The following is a 16,106-nucleotide window of genomic DNA, read 5'->3' as shown; positions in this document are numbered from 1 at the left end:
CACTGATCCGCATGCTTAAGAGAACATTATGGCGCAGGGTTACAGCACAATTCCTGCCTATTTGTTTGAGCATCTGGATGGAATGTTGTATTCGCTTCTCTTCAACGCTTTGCCAATCGAAGCTATTAAGTCAATATCAATATTGAGGGGTTTCAAATTTGTAGATTTCCCTTATAAAAAGTTATCAGCTGCAGACACTGCATTTTCTGCTTAGTCATACATATTTAATAAAAAGTTTTCAGGTCTGCATTAATGAAATTTAATATGTATATAAATATTTAAATTGAATATACTAAAATATTTAAATTGAAACTACTAATACAAAGACACTATATATGTGGCTACAGTGAACTCTAAAAATGTGATATTATTATCTTGTGGTATATTAGATTTACTTTACTATTATATTATAAAGATTTTCCATCATACATACCCTCAACGATTACTACGCATTCGGTTTCATCGGTACCATGACAATTGGTTGCCTTGCAACTGTATTTGCCGGAATCTGAGGGTTTACAATCAATGATTTCCATGGTTACAACGCCATCGGAAGCTGACATTGAGTATTCGTATTTGCTGAGTTCTCTTCCATCCTTATACCATTTAACAGTTGGCACGGGTTTACCACTGAGACAACATAATAGTTTACATGTGTCGCGCGCCTGCATAACACGCGGACGTAGGAGGAATGTAAAGCTGGGTGCCGATTCTGATTCTTCTTGCCAGAAAGTATATGGTAGTGGATCACGTCGACGCACGGGTGTTGATTCGCTACGGTAACGAGGTTGTTCCTTTGGCAGTGGATGTACGTTCAAGAATACGACTTCCTCGCGGGAGCCATAGTGGTTTTCTGCACGAATAATATATTCGCCTCTGTCATCCAATCTGACGCGATTTATAATAAAGTAGTAATCATCGCCGGCATAACGTTTCATAAATTTAACACTTTGCCGGAGTTCTACATTATTGTGAGACCATGTTAAAGTCGGTGTAGCGCCAGCTATGCAACGGCAATAGAACTTAACGCTTTGACCTTCATAGCAGAATTGTGATGATGGTCGGATGACGAATCGTGGTGCCGCTTGTCGACGATCGAAGGATGTTTCGTGCATTTTATATTTTTCCATAAGTAATTTACGCAATGAAGAATATTCAGATAAACGTCCCATTGGCAGTAAATATTTATTAAAATCTTCATATTTCTTCCGTAGTTTATCACGGAATGCAAGGTAGCGATCACGTGATATTTGCTCCGAGCGATCACTATGATCGCCGCTAAGCCATGGATGCAATAGGCACTCATGGGCAGTCATACGTTTTTCTTTATTTGCAAGTAGGAGCTTCCTAATAAAGTCCTTAGCTTCATCAGATATGTGCCGGAAAGCATCCGCATCAAAGTCCCAGTCACAGGCTTTAACATTCTTTAGAGTTTGGATATCGTTATCGCCAGCAAATGGTGACAATCCACTCAAACTAAAATCAAGTAAGTGTGAAAAATGTTCAATAAATATTTGCTAGAAACAATGTTGTACTAATATGAAATACTTACAGCACATAAGCAAGTACGCCTGTGGCCCACATATCTGTATAGAAACCAACTGGTTCGCGATTAACAATTTCCGGTGCTGCAAATTCAGCTGTGCCAGTTGTTATTTTAACTACTTCATTTGGATCCAAACGGGTAGCCAAACCGAAGTCAATCAGTTTTACATTCGTACTAGTACGAGTATGACACATGATATTCTCTGGCTTAATGTCCAAATGAATAATATTCTTTTCGTGCATATGTCGTATGCCTTCGCAAATTTGCCGCATGTAGTTGATTACTTCCGCTTCAGTCATGCGGTAACCCTCGGTTGTAATACGCTCGAATAGCTCACCACCAGATAGGCTGGAAGAAATGAAACAGATTTAGATATACCATTACTAATACTCAAATTGGTGTAAAAAATACTTCACCAACTTAAATAAAAATTTATTTCTTGATATAATTCGTAAAATAAAATTATCTACTCACAATTCTAAAATAAGCACCATCTCATCATCATCTTCAAATGCATCGTGTAGGTTGATTAATTTCTGGTGATGCAATTGATTCATCACATCAATTTCGCGTCTAATTAGATCCTTTTCTACTGCATGTGATACAGGAATGAACTTGGCGGCAAATATGTTCCCGGTACTCCTTTCGCGACATCTATGTACGACACCAAATGCACCAGCGCCAATTTCCTCTAGTATATCATATTTATCATAGACGCTGTCATGTGAGATTTCGACTGGCTGTGGTACAAACTTCGAATATATGTCAAAGACATAGGAGTCGTAATCTTTAATTGGTCCGTCCGCTTTCCCACGTACTTTTCTACCTTGCTCATCGATCTCCCAACGCCTTTCAGTTGGCTTCTTCTTGATAATGTCTCTTGTTTTAATCAAAGTGCTGATTTCAGATGGATCTGAACGACCATAAACATTGTCGGCATAAACACGGAATTCATATTCCTTGCCTGGAGTTAAACCAGTTACAGCCATAGATGTCAAGCGTGTGTTACCGACACGTATCCATGATGACATTGGATGTTCGCGTTTCTCTACTAAGTAGCTAGTTATTTGGCTACCGCCATCCCAAACTGGAGCCTTCCAGCTCAGCGATAATGATTCAGTGCTGATGTTTTCAATTAATGGGAAACGTGGGGGATCTGGGCGATCACTAATTTGGATTCTAATTGTGGCTGTATCGGAGCCGAGATCATTTTCGGCAGTTATGACATACGGACCAGAGTCCAATTTCGAACCGTCTCGTATAATTAAGACTGCATGGCGCTCCTTGGTTTCTACGGTGTAATGTCCACCAGATTCAATTGTTTCACCTTCACGTATCCAGGTAATTCTAGGCTTTCTAAAGCCAGTGAATGGTATTTTTATAACAACATTTTCACCCTTGTCGAAGTAAGCAGTATCGCGGAAACGGGGTGGAACATTCAATTTTGGAGCGGCTTTATGGAAAAAAATATTACCAATTATTAAATAATAAATGAATAAAATAAATTAAAGTAATATTGTTTACACATATTTAAAAGTGTGTGTTTAAATATAAAATTAATACATATGTATGTTAATTGGTAATAACTTACTCAGAATGGCCAAGGCAGCTCGTGTTGATTTAGCACCAGCCTTATTGACAGCACGACAAATATATTCGTCTGCGTCCTCACCAAAGACATCTGTGATATTGAGAAAATAGTTGTCGCTTTCGGCATACATATGATAGCGCGCACCATTTGTAATTTCACGTGCTCCCTTGTACCATGTAATAACTGGACGCGGTAGACCAGTAATTGTGCAGGTAAATTGGGCATTGTGATTTTGTATGCACGTGGCATCGCCGAGTGGTTTAACAATAACTGGTGGAGTAGCAGCCTGTGGATCTATTACTTTAACAGCAGTTGAATTAGATGATTCCTTCGACAAGCCAGCTTCGTTTTGTGCGAAAACCCTGAATTCGTATTGACGACCTTCTATTAGATTGGAACAGTTTATTTGGTTGGTAAGGCAAATGGTAACGTTAACACGTTGCCATGTGCTGCTACCAACCTCCCGCTTATCAACCCAATAGCCTTGTATATGCGCACCACCATCCGATTCTGGTTTCGTCCATTCTAAATGCACAAAATCGCCGCCTACTTCTGTTATGGATGGTTTTCCAGGTGATGAAGGCGGGTCAATGGGTGCCTTTGCTCGAATAGGATTCAAGCCTTCCAATGACGGTCCCATACCATTATCATTAACTGCCATGACACGGAAGATATAGTCTTGATTTTCGATAAGTCCTTGCACATTGAATGATAAGTCTTTACAGAAGCTGGATACAGTAATCCAGTGTGGTGAAGTCACATCCTTACGTTCAACTACGTAGTGTGTTATACGTAGACCGCCATTGTAGGATGGTGGACGCCATGATAACGTGCAAGAATGTTTGTTGATATGAGACACACCCATTGGACCAACTGGAGCCGAAGGTAATCCGGTAATACGGACATCAAATTGACCTGTTGCAATGCCAGATTCATTTTCGAATTTAATTTGATAAAGTCCAGAATCAGTTTTAACAATATCACGTATAAAGACTGTAACATAATCATCGAATACAGTACATTTGATGTGTGGTTCATCTTTTTCCGTAACAGTCTCATTGTTTCTGCTAACACTGACATTCATTGGCTGATCACCATTATAATAGATCTTAATTTTCGTATTATCACCTTCAGGGAGCAGTAGTTCGCTGGGGCAACGTGTGATAACTGGCGGGGAACCAATCTTCAAATGACCAGTTGTATGCACGACACCAAGAGAATTAAATGCTTCGCAAGTGTAGTCACCATCATCTCCGGATTGTACATTAGAAATATGTAAACGGAACTTACCATCTTTACTTTCAGATACAATGCGGCCGCCGCCCATTTGAATTTCTTTTCCATTTCGTAGCCACCTGGCATTTGGTAGGGGCTTCCCCGTGGCCTCGCATTCCAATGTGAAATCTTTACCACATGGCGCAACACGATCATGTAAACGAGTCACCCATTCTGGTTTTTCACCACCAATTACTTCACATACCTTAATGGGCATGGTGCAAGAGCTCGGCTCAGAGCGACCTGCTGCATTCACTGCGAAAATACGGAATTCATAATCACCCATTTCAATTAAGTTGAGTACTGTATATTCGGTGTCCATAACATTGTAGTCGTTGCATTTCACCCAAACTGCACCACCAATATCACGACGTTCAATAATATATCCTGTAATTCGAGAACCACCATCGCTAGTTGGTTTTTCCCATTTGAGATCAACATAGTTTTTACCGACTTTCGTAACCTGTGGTGTACCTGGTGGTGAAGGCACTGAGAATTTGCCCTTCAATTTGAATTTGGTAGATGGTGGTGATGGCTTACTGAATCCAGCGGCATTCTTAGCCTTTATACGGAATTCATACTCGCAGCCATTTGTGAGATTATAAAGTTGATACTTTGTATCTTTAATTAAGTATTCATAAGTATTCCATGACGATTCATTGACAATATCACGGTATTCAATTTGATACCCCTGAATACGTGAACCACCGTCACTAGATGGGCGAGCCCATATAAGAGTAACATTTCCAGAGTCCCAATCGATAACTTTAGGCTGACCTGGTGCATCTGGCACTGTGAATTGATATTTAGCCACAACTGGATCGTCTAATTCAAGTGGATCAGAGAGTCCATATTGATTTTCCGCACGTACACGGAAATGGTATTTGCGATTTGGCTCTAAGCCCATAACATCGTAATGGGTGTTACGAATAAAACTGCTAACCTTTGTCCACGTTCCACTGTTATCTAGCTTTTCGACCACGTAATTAGTTATAGGCGATCCACCATCATCTAATGGTGTCTTCCAAGCCAATGTACATGTGTCTGGTGTTATATCAAAGACTGATAAGGGTCCTTGTGGTGGACTAGGTTTATCAACCACTGTGACATGACAAGATGCACTGTCAGAACCGTTACTATTAGTTAGGGTAATCGAATATGAACCAGTCTCCGAGCGCTTAGCAGATTTATTATAATAAACAGTACTATTATCATCTGTGATAAACCGTATACGGTCATCCTGGATAACTTCTTGGCCATTTATTGTCCATGCAGATGTAGCACGCGGATTGGCGGTGTATGGTACAGTTATGCGGAATTCTTCACCAGCAATAACTGTAATATCTCTTATTGACAAATCAGACGTTATCTTTGGTGCATGTGGTGGACGACGACAATAAATGGGGTCACTAGAAGCACTGTAAGGCGATTGCCCAGCAGCATTAACAGCAGCAACTCGGAATTCATATTCCCCATTCTCAATTAGGTTTGGTATTCTACAAGTTAAATCTGGACAATGTGCGTGTATGGCTTTAGTCCATTTCTCTTCGCTTATTAACCGTTTCTCAATAACATAGCCAGTAATAGGTGAACCACCATCGTGTCTCGGTTTGGTCCAGGTTATTGTAATACTATCTTCACTTGAGTCAATGCCCCGTGGTATACCAGGTGCATTGGGCACATCGAATGGATGGCGTGCACGAATGGGTTCTGATGTTGTAGCCGGTTCGGATACACCATATTTATTTTCTGCGTAAACTCGGAAATCATAGTCTTTACCTAGGGTCAAATTGCGTATGCGTAAAAATGGTACAGTGCAGTAGCTATTTACTTTAGCCCATGTGCTGGATGATTTTTCCTTCTTTTCAATAATGTAATTGGTAATGGAAGAACCACCATCATCTTTAGGTGGGGTCCAATATAGTGTTAACGCATCACCTGCAAATTCATCAGCACAAAGGTTTGTTGGAGGTTTAGGCCTATCTAATACTTTTACATTAATCGTAGCCGTATCAAAACCAGAAGGATTTTTCAATTGTAATCTATATTGTCCAGAATCAGAGCGTTTGGAATTCTTCACAACAAACGATGCAGCGTCGTCGGTCAAATGGTGGAATATTCGACGGCCATCATCTTCTACAATCATGTCGTTTGAATACCAATGTGCAGTGGGTCGAGGGAAACCAGTGTATGGAATATGAATAGAGAAATCGTCACCAGCGCGACAAACAATGTCACGTACACCTCCAAGATCCATATGTGGTTTATTTGGTTGTTCTTCAATAACAATTAACGGCGATGGTTTGGAAGGATCGGAACGTCCGACATCATTTTCCGCAAATACTCGGAATGAGTATGAATTTCCTTCCACTAGATTAGGTACATGATAAACAGTATCACTGATTGGCAGTTCGTTGACTGGTACCCAGTTCTTTGAGTCCTTAGGCCGTACTTCGAGATAGTAGCCTTTAATTTTCGATTTACCATCGAATCGTGGTGGCCTCCATGAAAGTGTGACGCCATCTTTAGTAATGCGATCCGCTTTTGGTGGCTCAGGTGCGTCAGGTTTATATCGTTGCAGTTGAGCAGTCATTGGTTCTGTTGGTTTCGACGGTTTTCCAGGACCGGCTTCATTTACGGCTGTCACGCGGAACTCATAACGATTACCTTCGCGTAAATCCTGTACTGTATAGCTAGTGTTGGGTGTGGGATAATTATTGCATTTAATCCATTCGCCTCCTCGTTCTCTGCGTTCTACAATGTATCCAGTGATAGGCTTACCACCACAAGAATCTGGTGGCTGCCATTCCAAACTGGCGGAACTTGGTGAATAGGCAGCGACTCGCACATTGTTGGGCGCATCTGGTGGATCGAACGGAGATTTAGCTATAACCGGTTTGCCCTCTAATGGCTCAGAAATTCCATAAATATTTTCAGCCATGACACGGAAAACATACTTTTTACCTTCTATCAAATTTTTAACTGTGTAGTTTGTCTTTGGACAGTAACCAGGCACTGGACGCCAATTGTCTACACCGAATTCACTGAATTCAATAATATATCCAGTGATATCACTGCCACCATTATCTTTAGGTGGATTCCATTCTAAACTAATGTGGTCTGGAGCAACCTCAGTATAATGAAGTGGTCCTTGAGGTGGACTTGGTTTGTCAACGACTATAATCTCAATGTCTGCAGAATCCTTTCCGAATTCATTCTCAGCAGACACCGTATACACACCAGCATCCTGCCTAGTGGAATCATCAATACGGAAGATAGTACGTTCCGAGTTAACATTATAAGAAATCTTGTTTGTTTCGGGCACTTTGAGGTTACCGCGTTTCCATTCGATGGTTGGTGTCGGTGCACCTGATATGGGTATATTAAGGTTAACAGGTTCACCAGCACGGACTTTTACCTTTCGGCCAACTAGACCATCGAGATGTAATTTTGGTTTTTCCCGCATAGGGCGTGCGCTGAAGGTATTTGAAGGTTCCGATGACTTTCCATTGCCTGCTGCATTCACAGCCGATACACGATACTGATATTGGTGATCAGGATTTACCCGTTCGTCTGTATATTCCGTATTAGGTACTGGCTCAGCATTAATGCGAACCCAACGACCGGTTGTCAAATCGCGACGCTCAATGTCATAACCCAAAACAGGCGATCCACCGTTACTAATTGGCGGCTTCCATTTGAATGTGATATGGGTTTTTTCACTGTCGGTAAGTTCTGGCTTACTTGGTATACCAGGAACTGTGTATTGGTTTTTAGCTACAATAGGTCCATCACTATTTAATGGATCTGAACGCCCTTGTAAGTTTTCAGCCATAACGCGGAACTCATATTTGGTGCCTTCAAGCAGTCGAGGTACGACGGCATGATTATATTTTGCATTAACATAAGTTACAGCGGGCACCCAACCGCCTCCGTGAGTGAGATCGCGTTTTTCAATAACATATGATGAAATTTCTGAACCACCATTGTCAATCGGCGGTTTCCATGATATAGTTGCAGAATTAGCAGTAACTTCTTCATATTCCAACGGGCCTACTGGTGGTCCCGGTCTGTCTAAAACAACTAACTGGAAGCTTCCTTCATCGATTCCCGAGTCATTACGAATCAGTAAATGATATGTGCCTGAGTTGTTACGTTGACAATTAACAATATGTACAACAGTGTGATGACCAACAGAGGTAATGGTTGAGCGCTCATTGGAGGTTAATGTAATATTGTTTTGATTCCATATAACTTCTGGTACAGGTTCGCCAATAAAGTCAATATCAAGGTGGAATATAAGACCAGATTTTATTCTAATATCTTGAAGTGGGGTTATAATTTTGGGTGCAAGATAACGAGCTTTAGCCATAACAAGATCTGATGGTTCTGAAGGTTCTGACTGTCCTGCTTTATTAACTGCTATCACGCGGAATTCATATTCCTGCCGTTCTGTCAAACCAGTTACTGATGCGGCTGTCTTGTCTGCTGGCACATGCTGTGTATTCACCCAGTACGGGCTACCCTTCTCTTTCTTTTGAATAATATACTCAGTTATCGGTGCACCTCCATCTGACTTCGGAGGCGTCCATTGTAGGTCAACGTGATCGCGATCCCAATCGGTAATCATTGGACGTCCTGGGGAATCCGGTTCATCGCATTCATTTTTGGCTATAATACTATTTGGTATTTCCAAAGGTTCTGATTCACCGATTGCATTAACTGCTTTTACACGGAATATATATTCTTTACGATGTGTTAAGCGTGTTACATCATGTACAGGATGAGTACTCATACCTGCATCTGACCATGTACCGCGAGAAAGGTCCATTTTCTCAATAATATAATGTAAAATTGGTGATCCGCCATCATCTTTCGGTACACCCCAAGACAAGTGACATCCTTCTTTGGTTATATTAGACACTTGCAGTGGACCAACCGGTGGACTGGGACGATCTAAAACAGTTGCATGGGCGGATGCTTCAAAGGAACCGTGCTCATTTTTCAGTGATAAAGTGTAACGACCTTCATCTGTTCGCAGAGCGGAGGAAATCTCAAATGTCAATTCATTTTGGAAAAGACTCATATCTAAGCGGGGATTCGGTTGTATTTCAACACCATTGAATGACCATTTTACAGTTGGCCTTGGAGAAGCTTCAATAGGCAGAGACCAACCCAGTCGTTTGCCTGCATGGACAGTAATATCTTCCAATAGCGATTTGTCGAAATAAGGAGCCAAGAATCTGGGTTTGCATGTTACTAGTACTGATGCATCGGATGGGTCACTACGACCAGCTTTATTTACGGCAATTACACGGAATTCATATTCGCCCTTTTCGGTCAGATCAGGTATCAAAGCTTTAGTTTCACTGGACGGAATATCTGCTGCCTTTTCCCATTGTCCGAACTTTGGTCGCTTTTCAATAATATACCCTGTAATCGGTGATCCACCATCTCGTTTTGGAGCAGACCATTCAAGCTCAACAAAATCTTTACCCCAATCAACTGGTTGTGGTTGTCCCGGTTTATCAGGCCGTGAAAATGGATCTTTAGCTGTGATAGACTGTGTGGTTGCCAACGGCAGAGATTCACCTTGTTTATTAACAGCGCGTACGCGGAAATTATAATCGTGATCCTCAATTAAATTGTCTGCGCGAATTTGAAGATCTGGAGTTTCACCAACTGGTATCCAACGCATTGCTGCAGCATCCATTTTCTCTACAACGTAATGGGTAATTTCAGAGCCGCCATCATCTTTAGGTGGTCGCCAACTTAGCGTTATTGAATTCTTGGTAACATCTTGTGGTCGTAAAGGACCTTCGGGTGGTGCAGGAGTGTCCAATACTGTTACCTTAACTGTTGCTCGATCCATGCCATTGATATTGCGAGCAGCTAAGGTATAAACACCAGTATCGACACGTTTCGAGTCTACTACCCGAATCTTCGTGCGGTAATCTTCATGTACGATTTTTACACGATCACTATTGAGAACCACATTTCCTTCATGCGTCCATTCTTTACTAGGAACTGGTTCGCCAATTACTGGCACATCAAATTCAAATGCTTGACCGGCACGTACTTTAATGTCTAACATATAGTTACGGTCAATTTTAGGTGGAACATTCTTGCTTCGTGCAAGGTGCGGTGCTGTTGGATCGCTAGGTTCACCCTTTCCTGCCTTATTAATAGCACGTACACGGAATTCATATTTAACACCTTCAGTCAAATTTGGTACATGACCATTGCAAACATCATCTGATACAACAGCGACTTCTTCCCAATCGGGTGAATATTTATCGCGTTTCTCAATAACATATCCTGAAATTGGAGATCCACCGTCACTTTCCGGCCTTGTCCATTCCAAATCAACGAAGTCCTTATCATAATCTTTAATGACAGGTGTGCCTGGCTTAGTTGGTTCGTCGTAGGGATTCCTCGCTTCTGTAGAATGTGGTGTAGTAAGAGGATCTGAGACTCCCTGTCGGTTTTTAGCACGAACACGGAATTTATAATTATGTCCTGGTGTCAAACCTTGTACATTGAATTTAGTTTCTGGTCCATCAGTTTCGCCAGCTGGTACCCAACGACCTGTATTTTCGTCAAGTTTTTCAATAACGTAAGAGTCAATTGGTTGACCACCATCATCATCTGGTGGGTTCCAATTAAGTGTGCAACCCTTTGCGTGAACATCGCTGACTTTCAAAGGACCATTAGGTGGAGACGGTTTATCGATTACGATAACCTTAACATCTGCCGAATCTTCACCAGAAGCATTCTCAGCATGTATGGTGTATACACCAGACTCTGCGCGTGTTGCATTTGAAACTTTTAGTTTGGTATTGTAGTCACTGTGCGTGACTTTCACATTATCCTTTGAAGTTACCTCACGTTTTTTTAGCAACCACTTAGTTTGTGGGGCTGGTTCACCAGATACTTTTACATCAAAAGCGAATGGTTGACCAGCTTTTATACGAACTTCAATTAGGTTTGTACGATCAATTAGTGGTGCCTTGTTACGGGGTTTCGCTATAATTGGTGCAGTAGCATCAGATGGTTCACCAATACCACCGGCATTTACAGCGGATACGCGGAACTCGTAGGCTTGACCCTCTATTAAGTCAGGTACAGTTGCTTTGCATTGGTCAGCCGGCACTTCAAGTGCTTTCTCCCATTGCCCATACTTGTCCTTCTTTTCCACGATATAGCACGTAATGGGAGAGCCACCGTCACTTAGTGGTGGAATCCAAGCTAAATCAATGTGATCCTTATCCCAGTCAGTGGGTCGAAGATTTTGTGGCTTTCCTGGTTCATCGAATGGATTTTTGGCTATTATGGACTCATCGCCTATCAGCGGTGCTGATTCGCCCTCGGAATTTACAGCCGACACACGGAATTTGTATTCGCCGCCTGGTTCCAGTCCAGTAACATTTGATTGCGGCTCATTAGAACGACACACAGGTACCCAACAACTAGTTTTTATATCAAGTTTTTCAACTTGGAAATATTCAATGGGGGTACCTCCATCATCAAGTGGACGCTTCCATTTGAGGTGACAGCCTTCTTTGTGGACATCAGAAATTTGCAGTGGACCTTGTGGTGGAGTGGGTTTGTCTGTTATAACGACATTTATAAGAACACTATCTTTGCCGGAGCTGTTATTGGCTGTTACAACATATTCGCCAGAATCTCCACGTGTTGTGGGTCTAACAACAATTTTGGTATAATAATCCGGACTTTCAATTGTAACGGTATTGCTGGATTGCAAGGGACAGTTGTTGAAACGCCATTCAACTTTAGGTGCTGGTTCGCCTGTAATAACAGCGTCGAATTTCAGCGGAGCGCCAGCAGATATGGTTACGTCACGTAAATTACGTCGGTCAATTTTCGGAGCGAGGAAACGTGGTTTAGCAGTGAACGGTTTACTAGCATCAGATGCTTCTGAAGGGCCTGCTTTATTTATCGCCAAGACTCTGAATTGGTATTCATTGCCTTCAACTAAACCGTGAATGGTGGCTGTAGGTTTAGGATCGCTTGTTTCCAAAGCCTTTTCCCACATTGGGCTGTATTTATCTTTCATTTCTATAATATAACCGGTTATTGGAGAACCGCCATCAGATGCCGGTTCCTGCCACAGTAGTTCAATCTTGTTTGCTGTCCAATCTTTTGGTTCTGGTGCACCAGGTTGTGATGGCGTTACTATAAAAAAATTCAACGTTAGTTAACTCTTAGATAATGATAATTTAAAATAAGTAAATCTAAATATTTTAAATTACAGAAGTTCTCACCGAAAGGATCCTTAGCTATGATAGATCCAAACGTTTCTAGTGGTTCTGATTCGCCTTCTTTGTTCACGGCTTTAACTCTAAACTTATACTCATGTCCAGGAATCAAACCCTCAACTTCAAACTCAGGTCCATCAGCTTTACCCACGGGCAACCAAATGCCAGTATCGGGATCGAATTTTTCGACCAAATATCCTTCAATAGGTTCGCCGCCATCATCTTTAGGCTTATTCCACTTAAGCTTACAACCCTCCTTGTGAATATTTGAAACATCCAGCGGGCCTTCGGGTTTGCCAGGTTTGGCTAGTTATTTAAGTGAAAAATAATTGATTACAATTTGAACTAATTATCTTTTTACCAAAATTGCTTACTTATTATATTGATTTGGAATTCAACTTGATCTTGTCCAAATCTATTTGTTGCAACAATTTTATATAAACCAGTGTCTTTACGTTCTGGACTGGCGTTCACATATTTTGTATTGTAGGGTACATTTTCAATGCGCTTATTCGATGTGGATATTATAGATTTGCCAGATTGGGACCATGTAACATCGGGTGCGGGTTCGCCCGTAACCTGTATATCCAAAAATATTGGTTCACCGGCTTTCACATTATAGGTGTGAATATGGCGGCGGTCAATTTTCGGAGCCACTATAATGAATATTCGAAAAAAATAATGTTTTTGGCGTAAAATAATAATTTTAATTTACTTACATTTCCTTGGTTTTGTAATTACGGACTTGCTTGCATCAGATGGCTCTCCAGGGCCAGCTTTGTTTACGGCTTTTACGCGGAATTCATATTCACAATTCTCGTCAAGGTTTGGTACAGTGCCTTTACACTCACCAACACTGGGTCCGGCTGGTACTTCTGCTGCTTTGATCCAGCGATCAGAACCTTTTTCCCGTTTTTCAATAACATAACCAGTAATTGGTGCGCCTCCATCATTTAGTGGTGGCTTCCATACCAAATCTACATGATCCTTATCCCAGTCAAAAGCTTCGGGAGTACTTGGTTTGCCAGGTTCATCGAATGGATTCTTCGCGATAACTGACTGCTCCCCATCTAGGGGTTCTGATTCGCCCTCAGTATTTACTGCCACTACGCGGAATTTATATTCCTGACCAGGTTCTAAATTATTGAGCTCAGCAAAAGGTTCTTTAACTCGTGCTGCCGGTAACCAACGGCCTGATCCCACATCCATTTTCTCAACGACATAGTATTCAATTGGCAAACCACCATCATCTAAAGGTGGATTCCATTTTATTTTACAACCTTCTTTGTGTACATCTGATACACGCAATGGTCCTTCGGGCTTATCTGGTTTATCCAAAACTGTGATTTCAAATGTAGCCTCATCATGACCTGAATCGTTTTCAGCCTTGATTGTATATTTTCCAGTATTCTTACGCTTCGCAATAGGAATAGAAAATTTGGTACGATATTGCTCCAAGTCGATATTTATATCATCGGTTTGATCTTCAATGCGAGCTTTATTGTGGAACCATGTTTTAGTTGCTGGAGGTTCTCCCGATACTTTAATATCAAGACGCACATGCTGTCCAGCTTTGATTGTTATGTCCTTTATGTGTGTTCTATCAATTTTAGGTGGTGCAAAACGGTCCTTTGCCGTCATCTGTTCAGAAGCTTCAGAAGGCTTACTCTGCCCGGCCTTGTTCACGGCCTTTACTCTGAACTGGTATTTCGTGCCTTCGATTAAATCTGGAACTCGAGCTTTACAGTCGGGTGTGTTCGTTTCTAAAATCTTTTGCCATTTTCCGGTGTTATTATCTTTCTTTTCTACTACATAACCAGTAATCGGCGCACCACCATCATCCTCTGGGGGACGCCAACTTAAATCAGCATGATTAGCAGACCAATCAGTGACTTGTGGTTTCCCTGGTGCATTAGCAGCATCGTATGGATTTTTAGCTGTGGTTGGTGTCTCGGTGACTAAAGGTTCCGAATCACCCTCCGCATTGACAGCTTTCACTCGGAACAAGTATTGTTTACCTTCAACCAAACCAGTTACATCGGCTTCTGGTGACTTAGTTGTGCATATTGGTACCCAACGACCAGTTTCAGTATCCATGCGTTCAACAACATAGTGTTCAATTGGTTCTCCACCATCATCGTCGGGTTTGTCCCATTTCAAATGAACCGATTCGGCAGTAACATCAGAAACAGCAAGCGGGCCCTTTGGAGTACCTGGCTTGCATAGTACTTCTAATTCCACTTCAACAGTGTCAGTGCCGGAATCATTTTTAGCTGTTACAATATAGATACCTTTGTCTGCACGCCTAACTTTTGGCATAATGAATGTAGTTTTATAATCTTCATTTTCAATTTTAATGCGTTCGTTTGTTTTGAGCACCTGACCATTGTAGGTCCAGGTCACTTTAGCGGGTGGTTCGGCTTTTACAGCCGCTTCCATATGTAACATTTGTCCGCTACGCAGTACTTTCTTTTGTAAAGCTTTGCGATCAATATGAGGTTTAAGGAATCGCGGTTTGGCAACAACTGATTTTGAAACATCGCTAGGTTCACTAGGACCAGCTTTGTTCACTGCCACAATACGGAATTCATACTCATGCCCTTCTTCTACGTTAGTAACCGTACCTTTGGTATGATCTCCAGGTACCGTAGCAGCGTCAACCCAGCCGCGTCCAGATTTGTCGTGCATTTGTATAATATACTTTTGAATTGGTGCACCACCATCGTTGCTTGGTGGGTCCCACGCCAAATCGATAAAATCTTTATCCCAGTTGGTTGGCTCTGGTCGGCCAGGTTTGTCTGGTTCATCAAATGGATTCTTCGCGATAATTGGTTTTTCAGTTTCTAAAGGTTCCGATTCACCTTCCTTGTTGATAGCTTTTACACGGAATTTATACGGTTTACCTTCTTGCAGACCTATTATCTTGGCTTCGGGTTCAGTGCTCTTTCCACATGGTAACCATTGACCTGTATGTGGATCTAGTTTTTCAATTTCATAATAATCGATTGGAGCGCCACCATCATCCAATGGTTTTTCCCATTTCAATTTACAACCATGTTTAGTGATGTCATTAACTTGTAGTGGACCTTTTGGTTTTCCGGGCTTACCCAAAACAGTAACATCTAGTTCAGCAGTATCTTCGCCAACTTCATTTGTGGCTTTTATAACATACTTGCCACTTTGTGGACGTTTAGCACGCATCACAAAGAATTTTGTATTGTAGTCAACACTATCAATCTTAATACCTTCTTCGTCGGATACCAGTGGTTGGTCTTTAAAGAACCATTCAATTTTCGGCGCTGGTTCACCTTTAACATTAATATCTAAACTTATGGATAGACCAACTTTCACAATAACTGGTTTCAAATTTGTGCGATCAATATGTGGTTTTACTGAAAAACAAACGATTCCAAAT

The 16,106-nt window shown here is 41.5% G+C and overlaps 1 protein-coding gene across 33 annotated transcripts in view; it reads right to left on the bottom strand.

Annotated features, from left to right (window-relative positions):
• LOC105218270 (twitchin) overlaps nucleotides 1-16,106 on the bottom strand; it is a 107,133-nt gene that overhangs the window by 5,211 nt on the left and 85,816 nt on the right. For all 33 annotated transcript variants that reach the window (XM_029044104.2, XM_029044117.2, XM_011193736.3 and 30 more), the window contains 7 exons: nucleotides 13,411-16,083; nucleotides 13,066-13,347; nucleotides 12,698-12,997; nucleotides 3,138-12,608; nucleotides 2,021-2,999; nucleotides 1,553-1,894; nucleotides 434-1,476 (listed from right to left, as the gene is read on the bottom strand). In XM_029044104.2, the coding sequence (XP_028899937.2) occupies nucleotides 434-1,476; nucleotides 1,553-1,894; nucleotides 2,021-2,999; nucleotides 3,138-12,608; nucleotides 12,698-12,997; nucleotides 13,066-13,347; nucleotides 13,411-16,083 (15,090 nt within the window). The remainder of the gene's footprint in view (nucleotides 1-433; nucleotides 1,477-1,552; nucleotides 1,895-2,020; nucleotides 3,000-3,137; nucleotides 12,609-12,697; nucleotides 12,998-13,065; nucleotides 13,348-13,410; nucleotides 16,084-16,106) is intronic.

The sequence above is a fragment of the Zeugodacus cucurbitae genome, chromosome X (genome assembly GCF_028554725.1).
Source record: "Zeugodacus cucurbitae isolate PBARC_wt_2022May chromosome X, idZeuCucr1.2, whole genome shotgun sequence".
Taxonomy (NCBI): Eukaryota; Metazoa; Arthropoda; class Insecta; order Diptera; family Tephritidae; genus Zeugodacus; species Zeugodacus cucurbitae.
The sequence above is the reverse complement of the archived record's forward strand: the minus strand, read 5'-3'. Positions and strand labels throughout refer to the sequence as shown.